The sequence below is a fragment of the Rana temporaria genome, chromosome 1, assembly GCF_905171775.1.
Source record: "Rana temporaria chromosome 1, aRanTem1.1, whole genome shotgun sequence".
Lineage (NCBI taxonomy): Eukaryota > Metazoa > Chordata > Amphibia > Anura > Ranidae > Rana > Rana temporaria.
Genome location: NC_053489.1, coordinates 535,728,938 through 535,745,831, shown reverse-complemented (window position 1 = coordinate 535,745,831; position 16,894 = coordinate 535,728,938). Strand labels below are relative to the sequence as shown.

The following is a 16,894-nucleotide window of genomic DNA, read 5'->3' as shown; positions in this document are numbered from 1 at the left end:
AGCTATATGCTGAAGCAAAACAACCCGCCGAATGTTATCACTAGCTTGCCAACCTGGTCTTTATGTACTAACCTACCAATAATGGGATTAAGGCGTAAAGCCATAATCTTGGCCAGGAGCTTGATGTCAAGATTAAGTAAGGATATAGGTCTGAAGTTGGACCAAAGGGAATTATCTGTATTGGGTTTAGGTATCATGGCTATTATAGCTGTCAACGTGTCCCGACCAAAAGAATGTTGCTGAAGTAAGGCATTGAATGAGTTAGAAAGAAGCAGGGCTAAAGTGACAGTAAATTTCTTAAAATAAGTACCGGAGAGCCCATCAGGGCCAGGTCGCTTATAGGATTTAAGAGTCTTAATAGCTAAAGTGACCTCTTCGGCTGTGACAGGCTTCTCCAGAGACTCACGGTCAGAATCAGTTAATGTGGGTAAGGGAATATCTCAACATAACGTCTCGGCATTAGATAGGGAAAAAGAAGACCTTGCTTCGTACAAATCTGCCAGTCTCTTACGAAATTCAGCTAGAACTTTTACAGGATTACTTGTATAGGAGTTCTTATCAATTCGAAGTCTAATGGGAACGTGATTTTGTTTGGGACAACGGAGGAGTATCGGGCTTATTCGCCTTAGTGTAAATAGTGTGTTTAGACCTGCGGATGGCTTTATCAGCTGATTCAGCCAGCAGCAAATCCAACTCCGCTTTCGACTTCTCTAAAGCTATTCTATGGGATTCTGAAGGAGAAGACTGAAATTGAAGGAAGCATTGGTGAAAATGTTGCTCTAATTTGGCTACAGTAGCTGAAGTTTCTTATTACGTTTCAAGTGGGTGGACACCGAGATACATGTACCCCTGATTACGGGTTTGTGTGCCTCCCAAAGGAGAACAGGAGAGATATCAGGGGTAGAGTTATGCTGTAAATATTCCTTAAGGGCAACTTGGATATCGAGACAATACGATTGGTTGGTGAAGTGAGCCTCATTTATACACCAAGTACGGTCCCTAGACTGCGGAATCAGGGAAGAAATTGTAGTGAGTACTGCACAATGGTCCGACCAGTATATGGGCTGAATGATAGAGTTAAGCAAAATTGGGGACGATGCTACCGAGACGAAAATATGGTCAATCCTAGAGAAGGATTTATGAGGGTATGAATAAAATGTATAATTTTTCTTAGTCGGGTTACATTCACGCCAGGTATCAAGCAATGAGGCTTGCTGGAGTAGTTTCCGAAAGCGTATGGAAGGAGGGTATTGATCAGGGGCATATGGGGATTTATCCAAATGTGGTTGTATCACTAGATTCGAGTCACCACATAGAATCAATGCACCTTCACAGTGAGAGTGCAAAACCTGAAATAAATGTGAAAAGAAAGGGTTTGGGTTATTGTTTGGTGCGTAGTATGAAACAAAGGTTGTTTCAACATCTTGTAGAAAGCCCACAAGAATGATATATTGACCCTCAGGGTCTTTAATTTCAGAGGAGACCGAAAATGGAAGAGTATAATGTAGGGCAATTAAAACACCATATTTTTTCGTGGAGGCCGAAGCAGTGAACACTAGGGCTGTCGAATATAATCGATGCAGCGATGCATCGCGATTCGACCCCCGGCGATTCTGCATCGATGCGGTTGCTTTAAATAATCGATGCATGTTGATGACGTCAGCGTCGCGTCCGCCTTGCAGAGCCGAGTCGGAAAAAAAAGTTTTTTGGCGCCTTCTTTCCCGCCTCCCGCCTCCCGCTGACGTGACGACAGTGACACCCCCCTCCCCCTGTGTCGCACGTGTGAGTCGACTCGTGAGGAGGACTGGAGAGGAGACGGACGGAGCAGCACTGAGCACAGCGGACCCGTCCTCGTACCCCCAAGAGCGCTCAGAGTGTACAAAAGAAAAAAAACAGGCTGACAGTGTCTTGCAGGGGGACAGAGGAGGAGGAGACCGCAGGACTGGAGTGAAGGAGACGAGTGAGACCCGAGCTAGGCCGCAGCCACCGCCTGACACAGTGCCGCACACTCAGACACAGTGAGAGCAGCAGTGGCAGGCAGCACATGCCACATGGGAGCACAAACTGGTTAGTAAGTTACCCTTCTGCATTTTTTTGGGGGATTTTTATTATTTTTGGGGGGGAGATGATGATCTGCTTCTGCACAATTGCACACTGTCTGACTGTCTGGCATATCTTTGTATTACTGTGATGCATGTGATCAGTGATCACTCACTAAGACCTCTAACTTAGTTTACAGCATTGCAAAAAGCTGCAAGTCAAATACACTATGTGTATTGAATACACTACAGTCAGTGGCAGCTTTTTGCAATGCTGTAAAGTTAGAGGTCTTAGTGAGTGATCACTGATCACATCATTTACAAAGATATGCCAGACAACACTGTTTGCAACTGTTCAATACTGCTGTTCTTGGGATTGTCATGTGGTTTAAAGCACAACTATTTAACAATATAACATGCCTGCCTGCCTGTTTGGTTACTTAAAAAATAAAACATTTTGACTGTTCTGTCCCATACATCTTGAACTGGGTATTTTACAATTTTTAATTTTACCCCCCTTTTCACTTTCCAGTTTCGTGATGCAATCAATCAATCAATTGCTATCTTTTTTTTTTAGGAGAGGGAGACCAGCCCATCCGTTACCCGGCTCGCAGGACAGGGAGCTAGGCCGCAGCTGCCAGTGCCACACACTCCGAGTCCCTTCATCATCACAGGCAGCAGGAGAGGAGACCCGCAGGTGCCACGTGCCAGCCAGACTCTGCCACCTTGTTGTGACAGGTAGGTGACCATCACACAGATACACCACTCACAGAGACTGCAGCTGCTCACTGCCTGTTACCGTACCTAAAAAAAAAAATTGTCACTTGTGTCACCTCACCTGTCCGTTTTTCCTCACTCCTCAGGCTCAGTCCAGTCCACCACAGGCAGGAGGAGAATCGCTCCACCACCAGCAGCCAGCAGTGCCACCACCACCACCACCACCACCACCACCACCAGCACCACCGTCGTCGTTATCATCGTATCATCATTAATCAGGTAGGAAAACTAATAAACATCATCTTTCACATTATATTAAATAACTATGTCATGAAAGGTTTAATGAGTTTAAGTGACAATCACCAGACCATACCATTGCCATTTAATGTTGGCGGGACATGTTGTTGTTGTGTTATAGCAGCCAGTTTGTGATCTCAAATAATGCCAGTGTACCAGATTGGAGAAGGAGAGAGAGTGCGATATAACGTGACCGGCTGTCGCTGACTCTCTGAGACTGTGACCATTGCAATGCCAATGCATTGACCAATGACCATGACCACCACCAGTTGAGTTGACCAACCACCGGCGGCAGACGAGATGAGGGGCCAGGGCGCATTTTTTCTTTTACACATGATGAATAATGATAGTTGACACTTGACAAGTTGACAGCGACTGCGACTAACTGCGTGTGTGGGGGGGGGGGTAGAATAATAAATGAGGATTTTACATATCATACAATTACATACATACTAGAAAGAAACGTGTTACTTTTTCTGTTGATCTCGTGGCAGGCTTTAGGCTTAGTCACTCAAATTTTTTTTTTTTTTTTTAAACTGACAGAGTTTGACAACATCATCGTCACGTCAAGACTTGTGTCATCCCTACTCACAAATTCACATAGATGCCTGGCATGCATTGCATTTGCTAGTAAATAAAAATGGCAGAAGTAGAACAAAAGGAACGAGAGATAAAAAATGCACCTAGCTTTTTAAAAGCAAACATCTGGGAACATTTTGGCTTTTATGAAAAAAGTGGGAAGCACGAATTGGACAAGTCATACGCTGTGTGTAAAATCTGTCACACAAAAATTAAATATCTAGGGAATACTACTAATCTGAGAAACCACGTCAGCCGTTTTCACCCAGAAATGCTAAAACCTACCACCACCACCACCACCAAGGAAATGAACCCAGATCAGCCAAAAATTGATGCAATGTTACAGTCAACTTTGCCGCCCAACTCTGAAAAGGTAAAGAGAATAACAAAAGCTGTGGCAGCTTTCATAGCGAAGGACCTGCGCCCTTACTCTGTTGTGGAAAACAGTGGGTTTCGCTACCTTTTGAAGACGATAGAGCCGCGTTACAAGATCCCGTCACGAAGTCACTTTACAGAAAACGTCATACCTGCACTCTACCACGAAACCAAAGCTAAGATAATTGCATCAATGAGCCAAGCAAGTCGAGTCGCAATAACGTGTGATTCCTGGACTTCAGTCACGACAGAGTCTTATGTTACAATAACAGCACATTATGTTAGTAAGGACTGGCAGATTTTGTCGCATGTACTGCAAACGAGAGCCATTTATGAGTCTCACATGGGTGCTCATCTGGCAGAGCTACTTTCTCATGTTGTGGAAGAATGGCAGCTGTCCGATAAATCTGTAGTGCTTGTGACCGACAACGCGTCAAACATGATAGTTGCAGCTCAAGTTGGAAAATTCCCCCATGTGAAATGCTTCGCCCATACACTGAATCTTGCATCCCAGCGAGCGTTGAAAGTGGCCACTCTCTCTAGGCTTCTTGGCAGAGTACGTCGGATATCCACATTCTTTCACCGCAGCACTAGAGCAAGCCACTGTCTAAAAGAGAAACAGAAATGTCTTGGCTTGAAGAATCATAAGCTGATAACTGATGTGGCAACAAGATGGAACAGTGCATACGACATGGTCGAGAGGTTCTTGGAACAACAACCTGCAGTCTGTGCCACCTTGCTGTCTCCAGAAGTCAGAAGAGGAGAGTCCGATCTCTGCACTCTAAACGAAACAGATGTGTCAAATGCAGAGGACGCCGTGAGTGCATTAAAGCCAATGAAGGATGCAACCATGCTGATGTCAGAAGAGCGCAATCCAACAGTTTCTCTCATTGCCCCTATAAATGCACAACTTCTCCAGAGCATGACAGACACGATGGGAGACACACCCATGATCCATGAGATCAAGAATTCTATTAGAACAGATCTCCAGAAGAGGTACAGCAGTGAGGCCGAGAAGAAGATCCTTCATACAGCCTCTGCACTGGATCCTCGCTTTAAGGGACTGCCTTTCATCCTCACAGATGAAGAAAGATTGGAGATATTTAAAGGAGTCACTGAGGAAGCTGCATCCTTGGAGGTAATTAAATTAATTTGAAGAATTCCATCATGTTTCTTCTTGAAACGACAGTAGCACTACCACGCTTCTGAATCTGATGCGGTGCGGGAACTGTACTGTCCGTTTCCTGTGCTTTTTCATCACCCCATCAGAATCAAAGGCATTGACATTTGTGTTTTTACTTATTGTTTTTTTTTCCGTTTCTTTTTTGTTCAAACACAGATTACATCAGATGAGAGTGAGAGGACACAAGAGGATCATCAAGTGCCTAGAAGAAAACGAACTCTGGAAGAAGAGGACAGTTCACCCATCGAAGACAACCATTCTCCATCTCCACCATCTCCTCCCAAAAAGGCCAGATCGCTGCTCGTGAGTTTGCTGGGACAGTCTTTCACTGACACTGAAGGTACAATAGAACCCAAAAAGACCCCCTATGCCAAGGCTGAAGAGGAAATGGAAAACTATTGTAAAGCCCCACCTCTGCCTCTCACTGAGGACCCTTTGAACTGGTGGCGTGAGCATGAGGTCATATTTCCCCTCCTTTCTCGGCTGTCAAAGCAATACTTGTGTATCCCAGGTACAAGCGTGTCTGCAGAGCGGGTTTTCTCCACTGCAGGAGATGTGGTAACTGCAAAAAGAAGCGCCCTCAAACCAGACCATGTAGATCAATTGGTGTTCTTACAGAAAAATCTACATGTTCCCAAATGCTGAGCAGTGTTTTTAATTTTATAGATTTTGTTTATAGCATTGTCTCTGCCACTGAAATTTTTTATTTCTCTGTCTCCCCTGCCAGACTCCCCTTTTCCCTTCCCCTCCCCTTTTCCCCCTTCCCCTTCCCTTTTCCCTTCCCCTTCCCTTTTCCCTTCCCTTTCCCTCCCCTTTCCCTCCCCTTTTCCCTTTCCCTCCCCTTTTCCCTTTCCCTCCCCTTTTCCCTTTCCCTCCCCTTTTCCCTTTCCCCTTTCCCTCCCCTTTTCCCTTTCCCTCTCCCTCCCCTTTTTCCCTCTCTCTCCTCCTTTCCTTTTTTTCCCTCTTTCCTCCCTCTCTCCTCATTCTTTCCTTCCTCCCTCTCTCCTCATTCTTTCTTTCTTTCTTTCTTTCTTTCTTTCTTTCTTTCTTTCTTTCTTTCTTTCTTTCTTTCCTTCCTCCCTCTCTCCTCATTCTTTCTTTCTTTCCTTCCTCCCTCTCTCCTCATTCTTTCCTTCCTCCCTCTCCCTCATTCTTTCCTTCCTCCCTCTCCCTCTTTCCTTCTCCAAGAGAAGGAAAGAAGGGGAGAGAGAGAGAGAAGGAAAGGGGAGAGACTAAAGGAGGAAAGGAGGAGAACTTTTCCTCTCCTCCGGCTCCTAGTCCTACTAGTCCTTTCCTCAATTTTACCTCATTCTTTCTCTCCTTTCTCTTTCTTTTCTTTCTTTCTCTCCTTTTTTCTGTCTTTCTCTATCTCTCTTTCCATCTCCCTATCTCTCGTTCTGTCTCCCTCTCAGTCTCTCTCTCTCTTTTTACGTTTACCGCTCTCTGTGTCTGTCTCTGTGTCTGTGTGTATGTCTGTGTCTCTGTCTGTCTGTCTGTGTCTCTGTGTCTGTCTGTCTGTGTCTCTGTGTCTGTCTGTCTGTGTCTCTGTGTCTGTCTGTCTGTGTCTCTGTGTCTGTCTGTCTGTGTCTGTCTCTGTGTCTGTCTCTGTGTCTGTCTCTGTGTCTGTGTGAGTGTCTGTCTCTGTGTCTGTGTGAGTGTCTGTCTCTGTGTCTGTGAGTGTCTGTCTCTGTGTCTGTCTCTGTGTCTGTCTCTGTGTCTGTCTCTGTGTCTGTCTCTGTGTCTGTCTCTGTGTCTGTCTCTGTGTCTGTCTCTGTGTCTGTCTGTCTCTGTGTCTGTCTGTCTCTGTGTCTTTCTTTCTCCCCCCCTTTCCCTTCCCCTTTCCCTCCCCCCCCCCCCTTCCCCTCTTCCCCCCCCCCCTCCCCCTCCCTCCCCCCCTTCCCCTCCCCCCCTCCCCCTCCCCCCCTTTCCCCTTTCCCTCCCCCCCTTTCCCTTTTTCCTCCCCTTTCCCTTTTTCCTCCCCACCCCTCCCTCACGACGAGTTACTCCAACTCCATCCCTGTCATTGTCAACAAGACCAGTTACTTAACGGTTAACGCCAGTTATGCCACTCTCGTCCTCAACGGAATGCACTCAGTCACTGTGACTGACTGACTGGTGGGGTGCCGTCGTGGCACTGGCAGTCAGACTGGCAGTGACCGCCTGCAGGTGACTGGCAGTGGTCGACAGGTCGTGGCAATTGCAAACGATCAATGAATGTAACATTTTGTTATAATATGTATATTTGTAATTGTATAATATCATATATTCTAAGTTCACTGTGATGATTAATCAGAATATATGATATTCTAGCTTTTAGCAGCACTGGAGTGGAGAGGAGATGGAGAATGGTTTTCTATTATGCGACTGTCAGTCCGATCCATTTTGTATTTTTACACTGACGTGTTTTTTGGTGTTTTCCCAATGTGTCTGTCATGCTCTGTGAATTTCTGACTCTGTTTAGGGGTTTAACCTTCAACCAAAAGAATTCTGTATTTAATTCCAGACAACTGACGCCCGCCAAGCCACCAGAGGAAGGCAAATCCTTGAAAGAATAAATTGAAACTTAAAACCTGGAGTAAATCTTTATTGGATCACACGAACCAAAAAAAAAACACACCTACCTGACCTCATGTTGTCTGTGGCTGTGCCACATTGCCCGCTTGTCTGTCTGACCTGCTGTGGCCTGCCCTTTACCAATCATTATTCAGTGTCATGTGTGTGTTTTCTTTTTATTTTTGGTATTCTGTGGTGACTGTTTGTGATCCCATAAAGATTTGTCCAAGGTTTTCATATTCAGTTGCCAATTTTTTCGGTCAAGGATTTTCCAGCTTCCTCTAATGGTGGCGTGGCTTGGCTTCAGTTGGTGTATGCGACTATGCGTGGTAGAGTGCAGGTAAAATTTTCTGTTAAGTCACTGTGTGACGACAAGCTTTTCAATTTCTAGCACTGGGGAGAATGGTATTATTTTTTAAGATTGTGTCGGACACAATCTTCAAAAATGTGTCCATTCCATTGAATTTTCTAACTTGATGTACTGTCTATCTTTTGAATGTCAATTTTTAGGGGGGCTCAACTTAAAACCTCAGCCAAATATTCTAAAAGTGTATTTATTTGATTAAAGACAACTGACGCCTGCCAAGCCACCAGAGGAAGGCAAATCATTGAAAGAATAAATTGAAACTTAAAACCTGGAGTAAATCTTTATTGGATCACACAAATACACATTCACACAAACCAAAAAAACACACACCGACCTTCTGACATCATGTCTGACTATGGTGGCTGTGCCACATTGCCCGTCCTGTGGCCTGCCCTTTACCATTATGATTCAGTGAGGAGGATGTGTGTTTATTTGTTTTCTGGTATTCTGTGGTGTGTGTTTGTGATCCCATAAAGATTTGTCCAAGGTTTTCAGATTCAGTTGAAAATTTATTCTGTCAAGGATTTTCCAGCTTCCTCTAATGGTGGCATGGCTTGGCTTCAGTTGATGTATCGTGGTAGAGTGCTCGCTGAGTGCTCAGTGCAGGTAACGTTTTCCGTAAAGTGACAACTCTGAGAGCTTATAGCACTGATCTAGACGTACTACCCATCTGGTGCTGGTGGTGGTGCTGGTGCTGGTGGTGCTGGTGCTGGTGGTGGTGCTGGTGCTGGTGGTGGTGCTGGTGGTGGTGGTGGTGCTGGTGGTGGTGCTGGTGGTGGTGCTGGTGGTGGTGCTGGTGGTGGTGCTGGTGGTGGTGCTGGTGGTGGTGCTGGTGGTGGTGCTGGTGCTGGTGGTGGTGCTGGTGCTGGTGCTGGTGGTGGTGGTGGTGGTGCTGGTGGTGGTGCTGCTGCCAAAACAATCACGGTGAACCAGGAAGTTCTGCAACACAGACAACTTGAACACACTGTGTGACAGACAGTTCCTGACTGGCAAACATCACAGTGAGTGAACCTATAACACAGTCACTGACTGTGTTATAGGTTCACTGACTCACTGTGATGTTTTACAGTCAGGAACTGAAGTGCTCCTTTTTTTGTAGGTACTGTTTAATATTATATAATATATAATATATATTATATGGTAAAACTATTGCAAAACTTATAAACTAACTGCACCAGCCAGGCCAGCACAACAGTTTAATGTTTCAGAGACACTGACAGTACTGTTTTAAATAAATACTGTTGTCTGCTGCACTGTTTTGTTCATTCAGACTTTGCTATATGATATGCAGGGAACTTGGTATGATTTGTTTAAATAGCAGATACAAATAAATATTTTTGTGCAATTTCTGACTGATTGAATTAATTTTTTGATGTAAAATTGAAAAACAAGGGGACTTGGGTAATAATCTTGATGCATCGTGATGCATCGCCGAATCGAATCGAATCGAATCGTGGACTTGATAATCGTAATCGCATCGAATCGTGAGACGAGTGAAGATGCGCAGCCCTATCACAAACACACACCACAGAATACCAGAAAACAAATAAACACACATCCTCCTCACTGAATCATAATGGTAAAGGGCAGGCCACAGGACGGGCAATGTGGCACAGCCACCATAGTCAGACATGATGTCAGAAGGTCGGTGTGTGTTTTTTTGGTTTGTGTGAATGTGTATTTGTGTGATCCAATAAAGATTTACTCCAGGTTTTAAGTTTCAATTTATTCTTTCAATGATTTGCCTTCCTCTGGTGGCTTGGCGGGCGTCAGTTGTCTTTAATCAAATAAATACACTTTTAGAATATTTGGCTGAGGTTTTAAGTTGAGCCCCCCTAAAAATTGACATTCAAAAGATAGACAGTACATCAAGTTAGAAAATTCAATGGAATGGACACATTTTTGAAGATTGTGTCCGACACAATCTTAAAAAATAATACCATTCTCCCCAGTGCTAGAAATTGAAAAGCTTGTCGTCACACAGTGACTTAACAGAAAATTTTACCTGCACTCTACCACGCATAGTCGCATACACCAACTGAAGCCAAGCCACGCCACCATTAGAGGAAGCTGGAAAATCCTTGACCGAAAAAATTGGCAACTGAATATGAAAACCTTGGACAAATCTTTATGGGATCACAAACAGTCACCACAGAATACCAAAAATAAAAAGAAAACACACACATGACACTGAATAATGATTGGTAAAGGGCAGGCCACAGCAGGTCAGACAGACAAGCGGGCAATGTGGCACAGCCACAGACAACATGAGGTCAGGTAGGTGTGTTTTTTTTTTGGTTCGTGTGATCCAATAAAGATTTACTCCAGGTTTTAAGTTTCAATTTATTCTTTCAAGGATTTGCCTTCCTCTGGTGGCTTGGCGGGCGTCAGTTGTCTGGAATTAAATACAGAATTCTTTTGGTTGAAGGTTAAACCCCTAAACAGAGTCAGAAATTCACAGAGCATGACAGACACATTGGGAAAACACCAAAAAACACGTCAGTGTAAAAATACAAAATGGATCGGACTGACAGTCGCATAATAGAAAACCATTCTCCATCTCCTCTCCACTCCAGTGCTGCTAAAAGCTAGAATATCATATATTCTGATTAATCATCACAGTGAACTTAGAATATATGATATTATACAATTACAAATATACATATTATAACAAAATGTTACATTCATTGATCGTTTGCAATTGCCACGACCTGTCGACCACTGCCAGTCACCTGCAGGCGGTCACTGCCAGTCTGACTGCCAGTGCCACGACGGCACCCCACCAGTCAGTCAGTCACAGTGACTGAGTGCATTCCGTTGAGGACGAGAGTGGCATAACTGGCGTTAACCGTTAAGTAACTGGTCTTGTTGACAATGACAGGGATGGAGTTGGAGTAACTCGTCGTGAGGGAGGGGTGGGGAGGAAAAAGGGAAAGGGGAGGAAAAAGGGAAAGGGGGGGAGGGAAAGGGGAAAGGGGGGGAGGGGAAGGGGGGGGAGGGGAAGGGGGGGGGGGGAGGGGAAGGGGGAGGGAAAGGGGAAGGGGGGGAGGAAAGAGGGAAAGGGGGAGGGGGGAGGGAAAGGGGAAGGGAAAGGGGGGGAGAAAGAAAGACACAGAGACAGACAGACACAGAGACAGACACTCACAGAGACAGACACAGAGACACTCACAGAGACAGACACAGAGACAGACACAGAGACAGACACAGAGACAGACACAGAGACAGACACAGAGACAGACACAGAGACAGACACAGAGACAGACACAGAGACAGACACAGAGACAGACACAGAGACAGACACAGAGACAGACACAGAGACAGACACAGAGACAGACACAGAGACAGACACAGAGACAGACAGTCAGACACAGACAGAGACACAGACAGAGACACAGACAGACAGACACAGAGACACAGACAGACAGACACAGAGACACAGACAGACAGACACAGAGACACAGACAGACAGACACAGAGACACAGACAGACAGACAGAGACACAGACATACACACAGACACAGAGACAGACACAGAGAGCGGTAAACGTAAAAAGAGAGAGAGAGACTGAGAGGGAGACAGAACGAGAGATAGGGAGATGGAAAGAGAGATAGAGAAAGACAGAAAAAAGGAGAGAAAGAAAGAAAAGAAAGAGAAAGGAGAGAAAGAATGAGGTAAAATTGAGGAAAGGACTAGTAGGACTAGGAGCCGGAGGAGAGGAAAAGTTCTCCTCCTTTCCTCCTTTAGTCTCTCCCCTTTCCTTCTCTCTCTCTCTCCCCTTCTTTCCTTCTCTTGGAGAAGGAAAGAGGGAGAGGGAGGAAGGAAAGAATGAGGGAGAGGGAGGAAGGAAAGAATGAGGAGAGAGGGAGGAAGGAAAGAAAGAAAGAAAGAGGAGAGAGGGAGGAAGGAAAGAAAGAAAGAAAGAAAGAAAGAAAGAAAGAAAGAAAGAAAGAAAGAAAGAAAGAAAGAAAGAAAGAAAGAAAGAAAGAAAGAATGAGGAGAGAGGGAGGAAGGAAAGAATGAGGAGAGAGGGAGGAAAGAGGGAAAAAAAGGAAAGGAGGAGAGAGAGGGAAAAAGGGGAGGGAGAGGGAAAGGGAAAAGGGGAGGGAAAGGGGAAAGGGAAAAGGGGAGGGAAAGGGAAAAGGGGAGGGAAAGGGAAAAGGGGAGGGAAAGGGAAAAGGGGAGGGAAAGGGGAGGGAAAGGGAAGGGAAAAGGGAAGGGGAAGGGAAAAGGGAAGGGGAAGGGAAAAGGGGAGTCTGGCAGGGGAGACAGAGAAATAAAAAATTTCAGTGGCAGAGACAATGCTATAAACAAAATCTATAAAATTAAAAACACTGCTCAGCATTTGGGAACATGTAGATTTTTCTGTAAGAACACCAATTGATCTACATGGTCTGGTTTGAGGGCGCTTCTTTTTGCAGTTACCACATCTCCTGCAGTGGAGAAAACCCGCTCTGCAGACACGCTTGTACCTGGGATACACAAGTATTGCTTTGACAGCCGAGAAAGGAGGGGAAATATGACCTCATGCTCACGCCACCAGTTCAAAGGGTCCTCAGTGAGAGGCAGAGGTGGGGCTTTACAATAGTTTTCCATTTCCTCTTCAGCCTTGGCATAGGGGGTCTTTTTGGGTTCTATTGTACCTTCAGTGTCAGTGAAAGACTGTCCCAGCAAACTCACGAGCAGCGATCTGGCCTTTTTGGGAGGAGATGGTGGAGATGGAGAATGGTTGTCTTCGATGGGTGAACTGTCCTCTTCTTCCAGAGTTCGTTTTCTTCTAGGCACTTGATGATCCTCTTGTGTCCTCTCACTCTCATCTGATGTAATCTGTGTTTGAACAAAAAAGAAACGGAAAAAAAACAATAAGTAAAAACACAAATGTCAATGCCTTTGATTCTGATGGGGTGATGAAAAAGCACAGGAAACGGACAGTACAGTTCCCGCACCGCATCAGATTCAGAAGCGTGGTAGTGCTACTGTCGTTTCAAGAAGAAACATGATGGAATTCTTCAAATTAATTTAATTACCTCCAAGGATGCAGCTTCCTCAGTGACTCCTTTAAATATCTCCAATCTTTCTTCATCTGTGAGGATGAAAGGCAGTCCCTTAAAGCGAGGATCCAGTGCAGAGGCTGTATGAAGGATCTTCTTCTCGGCCTCACTGCTGTACCTCTTCTGGAGATCTGTTCTAATAGAATTCTTGATCTCATGGATCATGGGTGTGTCTCCCATCGTGTCTGTCATGCTCTGGAGAAGTTGTGCATTTATAGGGGCAATGAGAGAAACTGTTGGATTGCGCTCTTCTGACATCAGCATGGTTGCATCCTTCATTGGCTTTAATGCACTCACGGCGTCCTCTGCATTTGACACATCTGTTTCGTTTAGAGTGCAGAGATCGGACTCTCCTCTTCTGACTTCTGGAGACAGCAAGGTGGCACAGACTGCAGGTTGTTGTTCCAAGAACCTCTCGACCATGTCGTATGCACTGTTCCATCTTGTTGCCACATCAGTTATCAGCTTATGATTCTTCAAGCCAAGACATTTCTGTTTCTCTTTTAGACAGTGGCTTGCTCTAGTGCTGCGGTGAAAGAATGTGGATATCCGACGTACTCTGCCAAGAAGCCTAGAGAGAGTGGCCACTTTCAACGCTCGCTGGGATGCAAGATTCAGTGTATGGGCGAAGCATTTCACATGGGGGAATTTTCCAACTTGAGCTGCAACTATCATGTTTGACGCGTTGTCGGTCACAAGCACTACAGATTTATCGGACAGCTGCCATTCTTCCACAACATGAGAAAGTAGCTCTGCCAGATGAGCACCCGTGTGAGACTCATAAATGGCTCTCGTTTGCAGTACATGCGACAAAATCTGCCAGTCCTTACTAACATAATGTGCTGTTATTGTAACATAAGACTCTGTCGTGACTGAAGTCCAGGAATCACACGTTATTGCGACTCGACTTGCTTGGCTCATTGATGCAATTATCTTAGCTTTGGTTTCGTGGTAGAGTGCAGGTATGACGTTTTCTGTAAAGTGACTTCGTGACGGGATCTTGTAACGCGGCTCTATCGTCTTCAAAAGGTAGCGAAACCCACTGTTTTCCACAACAGAGTAAGGGCGCAGGTCCTTCGCTATGAAAGCTGCCACAGCTTTTGTTATTCTCTTTACCTTTTCAGAGTTGGGCGGCAAAGTTGACTGTAACATTGCATCAATTTTTGGCTGATCTGGGTTCATTTCCTTGGTGGTGGTGGTGGTGGTAGGTTTTAGCATTTCTGGGTGAAAACGGCTGACGTGGTTTCTCAGATTAGTAGTATTCCCTAGATATTTAATTTTTGTGTGACAGATTTTACACACAGCGTATGACTTGTCCAATTCGTGCTTCCCACTTTTTTCATAAAAGCCAAAATGTTCCCAGATGTTTGCTTTTAAAAAGCTAGGTGCATTTTTTATCTCTCGTTCCTTTTGTTCTACTTCTGCCATTTTTATTTACTAGCAAATGCAATGCATGCCAGGCATCTATGTGAATTTGTGAGTAGGGATGACACAAGTCTTGACGTGACGATGATGTTGTCAAACTCTGTCAGTTTAAAAAAAAAAAAAAAAATTTGAGTGACTAAGCCTAAAGCCTGCCACGAGATCAACAGAAAAAGTAACACGTTTCTTTCTAGTATGTATGTAATTGTATGATATGTAAAATCCTCATTTATTATTCTACCCCCCCCCCACACACGCAGTTAGTCGCAGTCGCTGTCAACTTGTCAAGTGTCAACTATCATTATTCATCATGTGTAAAAGAAAAAATGCGCCCTGGCCCCTCATCTCGTCTGCCGCCGGTGGTTGGTCAACTCAACTGGTGGTGGTCATGGTCATTGGTCAATGCATTGGCATTGCAATGGTCACAGTCTCAGAGAGTCAGCGACAGCCGGTCACGTTATATCGCACTCTCTCTCCTTCTCCAATCTGGTACACTGGCATTATTTGAGATCACAAACTGGCTGCTATAACACAACAACAACATGTCCCACCAACATTAAATGGCAATGGTATGGTCTGGTGATTGTCACTTAAACTCATTAAACCTTTCATGACATAGTTATTTAATATAATGTGAAAGATGATGTTTATTAGTTTTCCTACCTGATTAATGATGATACGATGATAACGACGACGGTGGTGCTGGTGGTGGTGGTGGTGGTGGTGGTGGTGGTGGCACTGCTGGCTGCTGGTGGTGGAGCGATTCTCCTCCTGCCTGTGGTGGACTGGACTGAGCCTGAGGAGTGAGGAAAAACGGACAGGTGAGGTGACACAAGTGACAATTTTTTTTTTTAGGTACGGTAACAGGCAGTGAGCAGCTGCAGTCTCTGTGAGTGGTGTATCTGTGTGATGGTCACCTACCTGTCACAACAAGGTGGCAGAGTCTGGCTGGCACGTGGCACCTGCGGGTCTCCTCTCCTGCTGCCTGTGATGATGAAGGGACTCGGAGTGTGTGGCACTGGCAGCTGCGGCCTAGCTCCCTGTCCTGCGAGCCGGGTAACGGATGGGCTGGTCTCCCTCTCCTAAAAAAAAAAGATAGCAATTGATTGATTGATTGCATCACGAAACTGGAAAGTGAAAAGGGGGGTAAAATTAAAAATTGTAAAATACCCAGTTCAAGATGTATGGGACAGAACAGTCAAAATGTTTTATTTTTTAAGTAACCAAACAGGCAGGCAGGCATGTTATATTGTTAAATAGTTGTGCTTTAAACCACATGACAATCCCAAGAACAGCAGTATTGAACAGTTGCAAACAGTGTTGTCTGGCATATCTTTGTAAATGATGTGATCAGTGATCACTCACTAAGACCTCTAACTTTACAGCATTGCAAAAAGCTGCCACTGACTGTAGTGTATTCAATACACATAGTGTATTTGACTTGCAGCTTTTTGCAATGCTGTAAACTAAGTTAGAGGTCTTAGTGAGTGATCACTGATCACATGCATCACAGTAATACAAAGATATGCCAGACAGTCAGACAGTGTGCAATTGTGCAGAAGCAGATCATCATCTCCCCCCCAAAAATAATAAAAATCCCCCAAAAAAATGCAGAAGGGTAACTTACTAACCAGTTTGTGCTCCCATGTGGCATGTGCTGCCTGCCACTGCTGCTCTCACTGTGTCTGAGTGTGCGGCACTGTGTCAGGCGGTGGCTGCGGCCTAGCTCGGGTCTCACTCGTCTCCTTCACTCCAGTCCTGCGGTCTCCTCCTCCTCTGTCCCCCTGCAAGACACTGTCAGCCTGTTTTTTTTCTTTTGTACACTCTGAGAGCTCTTGGGGGTACGAGGACGGGTCCGCTGTGCTCAGTGCTGCTCCGTCCGTCTCCTCTCCAGTCCTCCTCACGAGTCGACTCACACGTGCGACACAGGGGGAGGGGGGTGTCACTGTCGTCACGTCAGCGGGAGGCGGGAGGCGGGAAAGAAGGCGCCAAAAAACTTTTTTTTCCGACTCGGCTCTGCAAGGCGGACGCGACGCTGACGTCATCAACATGCATCGATTATTTAAAGCAACCGCATCGATGCAGAATCGCCGGGGGTCGAATCGCGATGCATCGCTGCATCGATTATATTCGACAGCCCTACAATGTACCCAAACAAAACGTACAGTATGTCCTTTTTTCCCACAAATATACTTTTATTTTGGTGGTATTTGATCACCTGTGTGGTTTTTATTTTTTGGTCTATAAACAAAAAAATACAGATATATTTTTTTTTTAAATAAATAAATATTTTTACATTCTGCTCTAAAACACA

At 45.1% G+C, this 16,894-nt stretch overlaps 2 protein-coding genes across 5 annotated transcripts; one reads left to right on the top strand and one right to left on the bottom strand.

Moving 5' to 3' along the window:
* The first annotated feature begins 1,552 nt into the window (after nt 1–1,552).
* LOC120920472 (E3 SUMO-protein ligase ZBED1-like) lies at nt 1,553–5,913 on the top strand. Its single transcript, XM_040332586.1, has 5 exons — nt 1,553–2,067; nt 2,617–2,777; nt 2,903–3,035; nt 3,597–5,145; nt 5,347–5,913. The coding sequence occupies exons 4-5, from the start codon at nt 3,694–3,696 to the stop codon at nt 5,833–5,835; spliced, it is 1,941 nt and encodes a 646-aa protein (XP_040188520.1). The 5' UTR covers nt 1,553–2,067; nt 2,617–2,777; nt 2,903–3,035; nt 3,597–3,693; the 3' UTR covers nt 5,836–5,913.
* A 6,455-nt stretch (nt 5,914–12,368) lies between these two features.
* LOC120920447 (E3 SUMO-protein ligase ZBED1-like) lies at nt 12,369–16,402 on the bottom strand. 4 transcript variants are annotated; one of them, XM_040332564.1, is made up of 5 exons: nt 16,212–16,402; nt 15,502–15,662; nt 15,244–15,376; nt 13,135–14,683; nt 12,369–12,934 (listed from the first exon to the last, which is right to left on the bottom strand). In XM_040332564.1, the coding sequence occupies exons 4-5, from the start codon at nt 14,584–14,586 to the stop codon at nt 12,446–12,448; spliced, it is 1,941 nt and encodes a 646-aa protein (XP_040188498.1). In that variant the 5' UTR covers nt 14,587–14,683; nt 15,244–15,376; nt 15,502–15,662; nt 16,212–16,402; the 3' UTR covers nt 12,369–12,445. The 4 variants fall into 4 exon arrangements, with proteins under 4 accessions (XP_040188498.1, XP_040188490.1, XP_040188505.1 ...); XM_040332556.1 differs by lacking the exon at nt 16,212–16,402 and having other exon boundaries at nt 15,502–16,018; XM_040332571.1 differs by lacking the exons at nt 15,502–15,662; nt 16,212–16,402 and having other exon boundaries at nt 15,244–15,468.
* Nucleotides 16,403–16,894: the final 492 nt, after the last annotated feature.

Bases quoted from the DNA above. Each gene is read 5' to 3' on its own strand.
- LOC120920447 (XM_040332564.1), bottom strand. From the start codon at position 14,586: ATGGCAGAAGTAGAACAAAAGGAACGAGAGATAAAAAATGCACCTAGC. The intron at 12,935-13,134 runs GTAATTAAATTA...GTTCAAACACAG, and splicing joins AGGAAGCTGCATCCTTGGAG to ATTACATCAGATGAGAGTGA.
- LOC120920472 (XM_040332586.1), top strand. From the start codon at position 3,694: ATGGCAGAAGTAGAACAAAAGGAACGAGAGATAAAAAATGCACCTAGC. The intron at 5,146-5,346 runs GTAATTAAATTA...GTTCAAACACAG, and splicing joins AGGAAGCTGCATCCTTGGAG to ATTACATCAGATGAGAGTGA.